The sequence below is a fragment of the Oryzias melastigma genome, linkage group LG22, assembly GCF_002922805.2.
Source record: "Oryzias melastigma strain HK-1 linkage group LG22, ASM292280v2, whole genome shotgun sequence".
NCBI classification, from domain to species: Eukaryota; Metazoa; Chordata; class Actinopteri; order Beloniformes; family Adrianichthyidae; genus Oryzias; species Oryzias melastigma.
In genome coordinates this window covers 14,692,025-14,704,928 of record NC_050533.1, presented here as the reverse complement: position 1 = coordinate 14,704,928, position 12,904 = coordinate 14,692,025, and the positions used below count along the sequence as shown (strand labels likewise).

The window sequence follows — 12,904 nt, the reverse complement described above, 5'->3', positions numbered from 1 at the left end:
TCTAAGAAGCAATTGTTTGCTTGACTGTGAGCTTGCACAGGTCGGAGAGCTGCATTTGCAGTTCAAAGGGGCGCGGGAAAAGAAAAAAAAAAGTCAGCTTGTTGAAGTTCGACGAGTTCCTGCTGTGACATGTTGTGCATTCTTTGGCTTGCACAGACTGCGGCATGAACTGCCACAAACTCTGCAAAGACCAGGTGGCGTTCGAGTGCAAGAAGAACATCAAAGTGTCCAACACCACCGACAGTCCGACGCCGAGCACTACACCCGTTGCCACGAGCAACTCAGAGGGTGGGTTTGCAAAATTCAGCCTAAAGATGCAGCCACGCCCACATGTAATACTGATGTAAACCTGTGTGACGCAGGGTTTAGACTCTGGGGTTGTTTGTTTTTGTAGTATCTTTTTACATTTCCTGTAATCTCTGAGAAAAGCTGAAACCCACAAGATTTATCTTTCAGCACTTAAAAGAAACCTACATTACTATACCACGTTTGCTTTCAGAGTAATTTCCCTCATCAGTGCTGATATGTAAACTGCCCACCTCCTGTTTGAAATCTATTTCTGAGCAGAGTAACTTTCAGTTTTGCTTAATATGAACTGATTTATCAAGGGGGTTAGCGTTCTGTATACATCAATGCAGCACACCTCAGAACAAGTATTTTGAATTTTCTGTTTCTTTCCCATTTTTAGACAGCTAGAATGTCAGAAAGCAATAAAATATGATCTCCATTTCTTTAGGCTCAGAGGAATGCCCTTTCCCCTACCCGCCAGACGAGAGCAAAGACTCCGGCCACAGCTCCCCGTTTTTCCCCCGTTCTAAACCCTCAAGGGTCCACAGCTACACCCAGACGGAGGGCTCACAGCTGCCCTCTCCGACTGTGGAGGCTGCGGAGGCGAGCCGGCTTCAGTCTTCTCTGGCGGTCCCGACGTTGTCATCTCCTACTGCTGAAAGCAGCGGCCCTCAGCCTTCTCTTTTAAGCGCCGTACCGCATACCCTCCCTCTGTCCCCCAACTCAATGCTGCAGAGGAAAACACGATACTGTGCCAAGTGGGAAAACAAAGCATCAGTTTTGGCAAAGAACTGCAAATCAGGAGATGACAGCAAAGGCACACATGAATCCCTTGAATTGGTATGTATATAAGTTCCTGCAACACATTTACGTTTTTTTTGTTATGTAAAACACAAGGTTTTATTTTTTTCTTTTCTTCCAGGAAAATCAGAGTCTTAAAAAAGACAATGAAACACTACGCAGGAAGCTGAGGGAGGCAGAACGAGAGATGGACTTACTGAAGACACTTTTGAAAAACCACGCTCTCCATCCTTTAGTGGTGGACGACTCGTCATCTTAGAATCTTATTGCAAGGAGACCGGTGCTGCCCTCACTTGGGTTTCCCAATGAATCATACTATTTGTTCTTAGATGATAACAGTTTTTTATTACAGGAGGCTAAGACAATTTGGCACCTTGAAAGGTAAAGTGAAGTAAATTCACTTGCTCCAAAAGTGGTGCTTTATTTCTAATACTACGCTGTAGGTCTAAGCAGGTTGGTCAGGGTTTCACCACTTATGGGAGTTTCTGAAGCTTTGGTGGATGTTTCTGAAAGCAGCTGAAAGTGCAGTTTGAATTGAATTCAAAGGACCAGTATTCTCACATTCTATCAAAACAATATTTTAAAAAAAACAGTACAAAAGTGGCATTGAAGAGACAAACCAAAAAAAAACTCTAAATGTTCTTTAAAGACCCACTCCAATCATCTTTTGATCTATTTTAAAAGCTTTCCCAGTGCTCTTTTAATTATAAATATGACGTTTTTAGGACATAGTTTCTGGAGAGCGGCAGTAGTTCAGTAAAAATTTGCCACTGAGTTGTGGGTGGACTAATTCTACTCCTGATTCACAATGATTTGAATGAAGAAGTCCTCAAAAATGTAATTTAAAGCTTAATTTTTTCATTTATGTCCTAACATTACAATGCCACAAAAACCTGTTAAAAACATTTTAATCAGAGTGGGTCTTTAGTCAGAAATGAGTCCTTTACATGTGATTCCTTTATTTAAAGGACATAAAAACACATGTTAAAAATGAGAGATTAAATATCAAACCTGCTGTTAAGTAATTACGTGAAACAATTTTTACATACAATAATAATTATTCATTATTTATCAGTTGTTGATGAGTTAATCAGCTTATATATATTTGTGTTTGGTGGAGATTTATAGATGCAGTTCTTGGAAAGCATCAAAACGTGAATTTTTACTGGCAAAGCCAACAGTCCACTTGTGGTGACTTCACTGTAAAAGCTGGACTGCATGTGTTTGCAGGACTGTTGATGCTTTGTATTTTATTTTCTATAAAAATTGTAAAAAAAAAAAAAAAATGTCTGAAACACTACACAGTCCTCATGAAGGATGAACGAACAGATCATTGTGTACAGAGTAGTGGTACTACTGACTTATTTATGCTTTTGTGTGTGTTACCTCCATATGGACTCTTTGTGTTGTTATGGTTTATTTTTTATCATAGCTTTCTATTATTCTTCGGCTCAATCGTAGCCAAGTCGTGCTGTGAAGTAGTCCAAATGCATTTCTCTTTGTTATGTTCAAAGTACTTAAAAATGCAAATTATACACAATGAAAGCCTACTCTCGTGTGGGGTATTCTTTCTAAGTGTTGTCACCTCACTGCTGTAATAAACTGTGTATTCTGGGTATGAAGAGTTATTGTACTACTCAATGTGACCACTGGAGGTCACCAAAGTCCCATTAGAAGATTTTTGACAGCTTCAGTCAGAATGTTTCAGAATTTTGATAGGTTTAGGTGCTTGTTTTGTAGCTATGTTCTTATAAATATGCTTATGAGTACTTTTGGTCATAAATAGCTTATTTCATCTATTAAAAAAAATCAAAATGTATTTCAGTTCAAGCCAGACAAAGAAAAAATACTGTTAAAGCAATGAACTTAAAAAGTTTTGTACCTCAGCCTTTAAAGTCTAATAATCAGGCGAGTCAAATTTCATCTTTAGCTTTTCTCTGATAGCCTTTCTACTGGAGCAGGCAGAACTCAGCATAACTATAGCGATTTTCGGCGCCATAGGTGAGCATGTGGCGGTGTGAAAAAGCCAGTGATTTAGGGGGAATGCGTTTATCATGCACAGAGAAAATGATGGGTTGCCACGACAAGGCTGACATGTTGAAGTTGTTGTGGGTGTGCTGATGTGTTCATGGTCATTGTGGGTGTATGTATTAAAAAAAAAAACAATTCTTGTTGGCTTTTCATCAACTAGCTGCTAATGCTAACATCCCACCCAGTGTCAACTGCTTGGCTAGGATGAACTTGTATAAGATTACTGGAAGTCAGCTCATTGTTTTATTGAGTGTAGTTGTATGTGAAATCCCTCAGAGGCAGAATGTGTGTCACCCTGATTTCTGGATGCTTTGCCAGTCGGCATTGTCTCATGGGCTTACCTCAATTATCGCACCGCCCTACAGTACGCGCTCGCCTGCAAGGAATGCAACGCTAACTGTTCGCTGCTCCCGAAGCTAAATTCAAAAACAAGAGTCTAATCCCACACGTCTTTCGTGACATATGGCATAGAGCAGCTGATTAATTGTGCAATGCCACCAGTGCCATGAATCACTTCAGATTAGTTGCAACTCCTCCCCTGGGGTGTAGGAAGCTATTTCACTTAAATTACGTTGTGTTTTTTTTTTTTTTTTGCAGCCATCGTGACTTGTTGCAGTGTGTCGGCTTGGCAGCAAACAGAGACCCAGTTGAAAAAAACAAATAAATAAATAAATATAACCAAGCACTCTGAGGCAGTGCAGCAGCACCCGAGCTAAGCCTCAGTGACAGCTAATTTGCTTTTATTTGAATGTGACACCTGACTGCTGGGTAGTACCTCTGCTCTTCTACCAGACGTCATGCAAACTAGCGCAGAATAATTTTCCATTATCTCAATTGACAGACAGATGCCGATAAAGAGAACATGTGTCGAGAGGGGAAGAGGCCGTCTTACCTTCAAGACTGATTGAAAAGCTTTTTATAACACGTTGAAGTGCAGAGTCTCTAAAATCTATTAATAACCCCCACAAAAAAACATGGTAAGGCTTGTATATTGTGATAGGTGTCGTGTGTAGGTTTGACGGTACAATCAGGGGCTGCTGTCCAGACAAACAACACTTCAACAATCTGTCTAATTATAGCAGCCAGACAGAGATGATTTATCATGCAGACATTAGTGTACGTGGGGGAAACAGGCCACTGAGATGCCCATAAGGTTGCTAAATCTGCTAAGTCTAATGAACAGCCTGAAAGTAATTAGTCAGAGATGAGGAACAAGCCATTATCCTCCCCTGATAGCAGTAGTAGGATGCAGAAAACATACCAAGAACACAATACTCCACTTCCAAACATAACGTCGCGAAAACATCTGTAGGATACAGCAGCAAAACAGCCATTCCCAACTCCATTAATTAGACTGATTGTTAAAAGAGTTTGTTAGGTTCTAATAGTGGCCAACGGGTTCTCATGAAGGAAACTCTGATGGTGCGTGAAAAAGGGATTTTTGCGGACGCATCCAGAGGTGGTGAATAAAATGTGGCCGGAGGAAATTTTAATTAACCTTTACGAACGCGCAGCAGTGCTGTGCTGTGCTGTGGAGGAGTTCTGCAAAGAGAAACACTGCTCTTCTTGCTCTGCTGATTGCCTTTTTGGATCTGAAAAAAACACGCAGCTTAAAGGTTCATATCAAAAATGCCCACGGGTTCAAACTGTGAAGAGATAGCGTCCGAAGCTAAATTAAGACTGTGAGTACCCACAAAGACATATCAGTGGGTCTCTCCCTGCCTCTGACTTCCACATAATAAAGCTGCACACACTCACAAAGCGGCGTGTGGGTGCAGAAATTCATATCCTGCAAATATCCAATGAAGTGGCTTCATGTTTTCATCTGGCTGTTGTGGGTTTGCACTCGCAGACACTAGCTGAAGATTGCATTTAAATGCTAAAGGAGATCTTTTGTTCTGACTTTTGTGCGTGCTGTTTGCGCCTGGAGCTTGTTAGTCTCGGCATTAATAGCAAACATTACGAGAAAAAGCTGCAGCGAGTGGTAATGTAAGAATCGTGTTGATATACATGGCTCCTGAGCAGCTGTCATAATGATTTATGCTTGACTTTTGTGCCGTGTTATTGCTTTCCAAGGTGTGTTTTGGGGACAAATTATGAACAAATAAAAGCAGAAAATGAAAAAGAAAACACTTTAATTTGACTTATTTGACCAAAACTCTAGTTATGCTTCTGAGATAAAAATAGTTTTAACTACAAAATAATGAAAAAGTGTTGACAGACAGAAAGAAAACTGCAGGTAGGAGAGATAACTGCAGCTTTATAACCCCTTCAATAGTCAACAAAACCTCCAGAACATCCAACTGCCAAGATCAAGTAAAATGAGGGAAAGTATAGCACCGGCACAGAAACAGATGCAGAGTTAATTGGGAAGACACTATAAGGAGAAAAGAGAATTTTACCCTGGCAACAATCCTCTTGGGTGAATGACAAAGAGCAAATCTAATGGTCTGACTGGGTCTAAAGGCTTAACATTCCAAACATGCAACATTTCTTTTGCCTTTGTGTGAGAATGCCTCAAAGGCCACCTGCACTTACCTGATGGGAATCAAAATCAGCCTTTTTTGTCAATAACACTAAGCTTGAACAGGACATAGTTTAATTCTCTAATATAAAAAAATTAAATAAATAATTAAAACAGAAAAATCATGTTTTGGAAGCAAATGAACAACTAAGGTTTACAAAATCTCTTTATTTTGAATTCGGAGCTTTTTCATAACATCATTATTTGGCTGTAAAAGTGGGTTTACTGAGTGCAATACATTTTTACTGTATTTTAATAAAACACTTTTAAATTGTTGTAAATCTACAAAACGTTTAAGTCTAGCTAAAGAATAAAATCATGTTTTCTCTTTTAAAAGTGTTCCATTTGGTCTTTTAATTATGATTATGCAGTTTTTAGCATTCATAGCTTAAATTTTTATTCTGGAACAAGAAAAACAACAAAGAAACAAAATTATAATAAAAAAGAATAAGAATGTTTAAAGTCCAAAAAAGGGTTTTGGATGAACCTTATAGCTTATCAAGTCTTAAATTTCTTCATTTATATCTTCCATCATCAACAAATGCCTCAATAAATTGCTAAAAACACAATTCTTCTACATTAATAGTTGAGTAGATGCTCTTCTATTCCACACAGTGACATCTGGTGATTTTGCTTCAGTGAATCATCCTGTTTTACCACCTTAAATGTTCATTTCCTTGCCGTAAAGAACAGCTCTGTTTCCTGAAATCTGTGCAAAACACAAACAAAAAGCCAGGTTCAATCTTCTGAAAGCATCTAAATCCCTGACACAAAGACAAGAAAAACCCACTTTGCATCTGTTTATCTTTACAAATACATATATATTTGTGAGCGGCTGCAAGATAAAAATAGTGTTTTCGGAGTGTGAGCGTCTGCTTGTAACACAGTGCTGCCTGAGGTCTTGGAGATCCACTCAAATCAATATTAGTTTTCAGCCTTGTTCCACGTGTACGTAGTGTGCATTGAAAATTGGGTTTAATGATTTGCAAATCATGGATTTTGTTTTCTATCTGTGTTCTACTCAACGCTGTGGCCTGTTTGGAAATAAGATTGCTCAATAACACGGAGAATGACTCTAAATAAATATCTCTCCTCGCATTCTTCTTGTTCTCGCAGCACTTTATTGTTTCCCTCCAGGCTAGACATCTACATTTGCAGCTCTCCACTCGCCAAATTCTGGCCGGTACATTCGCACAGTTCCTCCAAAGTGCATATTTCCAACAGCAGCAGGGCGATTAGATTTATATATAAATGTAGATGTAAGTCACAGGCAACAAATACAAATTAAATAAGCATATTATAATAATATTGTGATTGAATCAACCACAGTTTTTCTACTGAGTGCACATATTTGCACATAGTTTTTTATTTTTTTATCTTTGTTGTCCATTAAATTCTTTAATTAGGTGTCAGGTTGCAGAGGGTAGGAATCTTTCTTGCGTTTGATGTCAAATTTCAGACAGCAAATCTCTCAGGGCCTGTGTTAACATGCTAATATAGCATCAAGCTAAATTAGCTTTTTCTCTTTTAAAGGGAGACATTTGAATCTCCCTGACTGTTTGAGGGTTGTTTAAAGTTCATTATCCTTGTGTATGGTCTGCAATGACCAACACACTGAGTGAGACTGTCAATTCCCTCGCACCATCATCTGCACGCAGCTTCTTGTTACGGTCGGCTGAAAGAGTGCTTAAATGATGTCCAGCAGGCTGTTTAAGAGCCCTGCTAGCTTCTGTTACTCCTCCTAATAATGAAGGATGTAAGGTTGTGTTGCAGCGGAAAAATCGGACTTCTTGGACAATGCTGCAGCATCTGCGTCCGGCACATAATAACCAGCTCACTGCTTATAGGCGTAGAGCATCTCACACAGGTCAAAGGGAAAGAAATATTCAGTCCTTTTGCTCTGCAGCCGTTCTTTGAAGGCCAGTCTGAAAAAAAAAAAAAAAAAACTGGAAGGAAGAAAATAATGTGGACTGCTACAGTTAAAGATAAAACATCAGCTTTTGCTTTATAGCAGCAGAGAAGAGGAACCGACGAACAAAACAGTGATTTTAGAGAACAAGCAGGTGCTGATTTGCGCTGATGATTGAAGAGGGTCAGAGAAATGTCTGCTATTGTCAGGTTTTACTTGAAATTAACTCAAATTCATCTGTGCATTTATCGAGCATCATAAAAATCCATCTCTGGCGCACTAATCAGCTCCTATCTAAACAGATGCAACGTCAAACACCATGATATTATTTGAAAGGCCACTTCCTTCAACAGCTGAGATGGATTCCTCTCATCAACGATTCTTTTGCTGCACCCCTGAATCTGTTATGCCACCAACTAAAGGCAATTGTGGTTGAGTTGAGAGAAGTTCAGCTCACCACAACACACCGCAAAACAATTCCCCACCATCTGTGAGCAGTCGGTCCCCTGGGAGCAGCCAACTGTTGAGATAAATCTGATTTGATGCTTTTATCCCTGTAGGTGTCTCTGAGGACTGTCCAGTTGCACATCTTTCAGAACACAATGACGACACATCTGCTTTTTTTTTAAGTGGAAGCTAATAGTCTTAGCGGGAAATTGTATTTTTGTGATGTTTATCAGTCAAGCATCTCAGCATTTCTCCCCAGCAGTAAGACGTTCTAGGGATTTACTCTATAACTTTGTGCACAGACCCTAGAAATTTGACTGACTCCTGACCTTTCTGTGCCTCGCCAACCGCATGCACACATAATTTGAGCTGACAGCTCCGACCGACGTTCCCATAGCTCTTCATTTATACATCACATCGCTCGGGAACCTCTCTACTGGTTTGTCAGAAAACCTCATCCTCTCAAGCACCACGGAACTCACAAAGCGGCAGCATCAAGCCCAGGAATGGCCGGATTGAACTCGGGTGTTTGGGAGTTTGGGGGGGAGAATTTACACACGCTGACACACAAAACCAAGAGTGCTTCACTTCTAACTTCTCCATTGCAGTTATTTTAGGTGTTTTCTGGTGTAGCTTCTTCCTTTTTTATGCTGGACCATTATACTTTGAATATGTCTTTCTCTGTTGACTTCAGCAGTGTTGCAACAACTGGCAAGCATGTCTCAGACACACACCAATTAAATGCAATGGGTGGTGGACAGACAGAGAAGGAACCACTGAAATAATGAGCAAAACAAGGTCACAATTCAGTCAGATAACAGAGTCCAGCCCCAGTCCCACAGCGAATCAATAATTATATATATATTTGCAAACATTTATACATTTTTGTTCCCTTATACCTAAGGATTTGCAGAAAAAAATATTTATTTATTTCCACATGCCTCTGTGATGTCCTGCTTCTCACATTTTTGCTTGCCAGTGCAAGTTGGCAGTAAAACTTGGCAAGCGAAAATGTTGTTACTGGAAGCTTTGCATGGAAGTATGCCACTACATGATTTTAATTCTAACTTTAACGCTCTCAGTGAAAAAGCTCAATGCTTTCTGCTAACTAACCCTGGCTCTTTTATCCAGAGGTTCACATTCTCTTCCCTCTTCTGGCTCTTCTTGGTAACCATGGTGACGCAGTGTCACTTCTCAACCTATTGTTACAAACTATCATCCTTGGAATAAAGTGTGAAACGCAGAGGTCCAACTCCTACCACAAAATTGGGTTGAAGTTTTTTTTTTTTTTAGGATGATTTGAAAAAATATTTACAATAAAATATCTACAAGTAAAGTTAAGTTTATTCCTTCTGCTCTCAATTGTCCAGATTTTTTAATCTAAATTTACTAGATTTAAACTGTGGCGGACGTAACAAACAATAACACGGGGTCTTTTGCATCCGTTGGATGTTTACTTGAATGATGGAATCAAACAGGACACTATGGAGTTTTTTTTTTTTTTTTAAAGAAGTACTCTCAAAATGGTTATTTTCGTCCCCTCTTTTTCCCTGTCCTCTCATTTTCCTTTCCCTTTCTCCTCTCAGCTCACCAAACTCTGGAAGTCTTTCCCCTCTGATCTCAATAATGTCAACCATCTTCCCTTAATATAATCCGGACTCAAAACCCACCTGCTTAAATCCGTCTTTACACTTTGACTCACAACCCATTTTTTTATTTTTGTATTCCAATCTGGCTTGCTTTTATGTGTATTAATTCCTATTATTATTATTTTATGCTATTTTATTGTAAAGTGTTCAAATAAAACTGATTATTATTTTCTTTATTGTCTTATTGAGTTATTTTGATTCTGTTCTTCTTGATCCTGTCTTGTCTGTTTTCCTGCACAATACCCCGGGCTCACACTGTATCCACTCTGGAGGTGAAGTTGTTGGGGGCCCCAGATGATTGCCCACTTTGCCTAATGGTAAGTCCGCCCCTGCACGATTGTTAGAAGAAGTATTTATTATTCTAGTCGCTCTGACGCTTCAGGGTGGAGTGACACAGCCAAGCAATAAGGTAAATAACCACGACCCCATGAAGATGAACGCCTAAATGCGTGGGAATGCAGCACATCACACGTTAACGCCGATAAAAAGAAGGTTTCCAGTAAATTACCGCGTTTGTAACAGGAGTCAATGCAAATCTTAATTTCATTTTGCATATAGATTACCTGTTAATTTCCTGGAAAAGCATAGGCTTCCTAGCAGTGCTCAGTGACACTGTTAGATTGATAAAAGGCTTATCTACCGCCTGGCCTTCATTCTATTATGTGGAGTGTTTTACTTCTGCTTTTAATGACAGGAAGGGGAATTCACCTTTATAAATATACATTATACATTAAAATATACTGAACTTTTATATAATCCCACAATGCAGTATTCCAACTCAACAATGTAAACTGAAGGCAGATTATGACAGAGGTAATTGCAAATTATTTTTACAGAAATATCTTGAAAGTGTGTGATAAAATGTCTAACTGTGCCCATAACAAGGGTCGATAAATGTTCATCAGCCTTTATATCTTTATTGCCCAAGGATTAGGTGGGAGAGCAGGCCAGATATATGGATTTATTCATGAACGTACACATTAGAATTTATTTAAGGACAGCAAACTAAACGCCGCCTCCTCAGTGGTTTAGTGCACGCTGATTACTCCATCTGTGATTTTGATATTCTCATTAAATCCTGCAGATCGCCTTTGTCTCTCTCTTGATGTTGAAAATAAACAACACCGGCTGAGGCTTTGACAACTCCGGCCTCGAACACAGGGAAAAAAATAACACGAATTCCAGCATTCCGAATGAATTATGCATTAAGATGCATCTATTATTCAACCTAACATGGGAAAACAATGCTGATTACGGAGCAGAAATGTTAGGAATTGTCAGAAGTCATTTGAGAGGATGCAGAATATTTCAGGAATCTCTTTTGTAATTATATTTTTGCATTTTCATGAGATTTAAAAAAAAAAAAGAAAGTGTTAATGTCATGTTGTGCTTACAGCCACTTGCTTTACTATTCCCGTCCTAATTGGAGAGTGAGAATAATGATGTCTTTAATAAAAACATGAGCATGCTGGGATGAACAGCGTGTAGCCTCCAATCACCATCATCAAAGTTATCGTGGTCCACGGAGCAAAGGCAGTTGTCAGGAATCAACCTGTTTTTCCCTCTGACCACCAGAGGGAGCCATCGCCTGAGTTTTAATCTCTCCTTGAGCCTCATCTTCACTCCATTTCCCACAAGCCTCTGCCCGCTGTCCCCAGACCTCACCAGCTGTGCCTCATTCAAGCAATCACCACCAAACATTTATAAGGAGGCTTCAGGCTGTGCTCAGGTGCGAAGTCTTGTTCTGGTTAATTCCTCCAATTCTGAGCGTTACCTCCTTTTCTCCTGTTCCTGTTTAAGCCTGCTTCGACCCCAGCCTGCCTTTGACCACCGATCTGCCTCAGCCTCTGACAAACTCCTCGCCGTGCCTGACCCTCGCCTGTTCTTCACCTATGGCCTGCCTCAGCCTCTGACAAACCCGTTGCCGTTCCAGACCTCTGCCAAGTTCACCACGTCAAGCCTAAGCTCCTTAAATAAAAAAAAGAACTGCATATGGATCCATCTGACTCTGACTCGTTGTTACAGCAGTGGTTTTATAGGATGTACAATTGAGGAAAAATGTTTTTTTTTATATATATATATATATATAAAAAAGGGTCATTTACTAAAAAAGAAAAACATCTTTGTTGGAAATCGGGCACAAGTTCACAAAGTAATGGATTTTTTCCAGGGACTCCTTCTCTCCCACCACATTGTTAATCTCCAGGAGTCCCTCAGGAGATCCCAAACCAACCAAGAGGTTTAATCCCCTCCTATAGTCCATCCTTCTCGGTGGAAAATGTACGGCACGTTTCCACTGGGAAACATCCTGGAGGCATCTTGAAAAGAGACCCAAGCTTTTTTAGATGACTCCTTTCAATCTGGATTATTGTGCTGTTCACCTCCTCCTTAGGGAGCAACTCAGCCACCCTGAAGAACTACAATGAAGGCGTTTAATGCTTTCATTTTTATGAATTTCAAAAGAGAAAAAAGTCTAAATGAAATTTGTTATTTATCTTTCAAACGTTTTTAATGTAGCTGTTTCTTTAAAACCCAAATACAAATTTTGGTTTTAACTTGCTCTAATAATATTTACAATATTTAAAACAGGGTAAATTTACACCAAATGTCCAAAAAGATAAATAGAAACTGATCGAATGCTTAAATTTCCACCCCAACATTATATTTTTCTTTTGTAAAATCATTCCTAGCAGTTTTTTTTTTTTTGGTATGACTGTGCAAATTTTTGCTAAAATCATAAAGTTTTTGTCATTTTTAAGATATATTTTATGCCCAGCAGCAGTAGCTCATTAGAAATACAATTCTGGGTTGTGGGCGGGACTGCTGACACACAGCAATCCCTCCCCTTGCGTGTAACTCTGTTTGTGCCCTCATGCGGAAGTCTATAGCCTCAAGATAGCATTAGTGGCGCAAAAATAATGGAAAACAATATGGGATCAATCCAGCTGTACAGGTATGAGCCAGAATTGCAATTTGCTGCAGCTCGAGTGTTGAAGGCTCATCATTTCTTACACACCGAAGTGAGTGTGTCAGGGTGGGAGAGAAGACTTTGGCACGCATATTTCAGCATCTGTGTCATTAGTCTGAACTTTTTCAAGCATCCACTTTTCTAATCCAATGCAATTTGAATTAAGAAATGCTCAGAAATGCACTTTTAATGGTTAATTCTTAGGTGAAAGTTCTCTATAATGAGGAAAAATGCTACAGGAAATTGTTTAAACACACACAAAGATGATTGTCATTGGAGTAAACTAT

At 39.4% G+C, this 12,904-nt stretch overlaps 1 protein-coding gene and 1 long non-coding RNA gene across 2 annotated transcripts in view; both read left to right on the top strand.

The window, feature by feature from the left end:
- LOC112143077 (RAS guanyl-releasing protein 1) overlaps positions 1–1,719 on the top strand; it is a 17,552-nt gene extending 15,833 nt beyond the window's left edge. Inside the window, exons 15-17 of the mRNA XM_024266838.2 lie at positions 157–288; positions 737–1,128; positions 1,211–1,719. Coding sequence (XP_024122606.1) covers positions 157–288; positions 737–1,128; positions 1,211–1,348 — 662 coding nt within the window. The 3' untranslated portion in view covers positions 1,349–1,719. The remainder of the gene's footprint in view (positions 1–156; positions 289–736; positions 1,129–1,210) is intronic.
- Positions 1,720–11,183: 9,464 nt separating this feature from the next.
- LOC118598038 lies at positions 11,184–11,623 on the top strand. The gene is made up of 2 exons (XR_004947089.1): positions 11,184–11,378; positions 11,450–11,623. It is a non-coding gene; the product is annotated as an uncharacterized LOC118598038 (long non-coding RNA).
- The last annotated feature ends 1,281 nt before the right edge of the window (positions 11,624–12,904 follow it).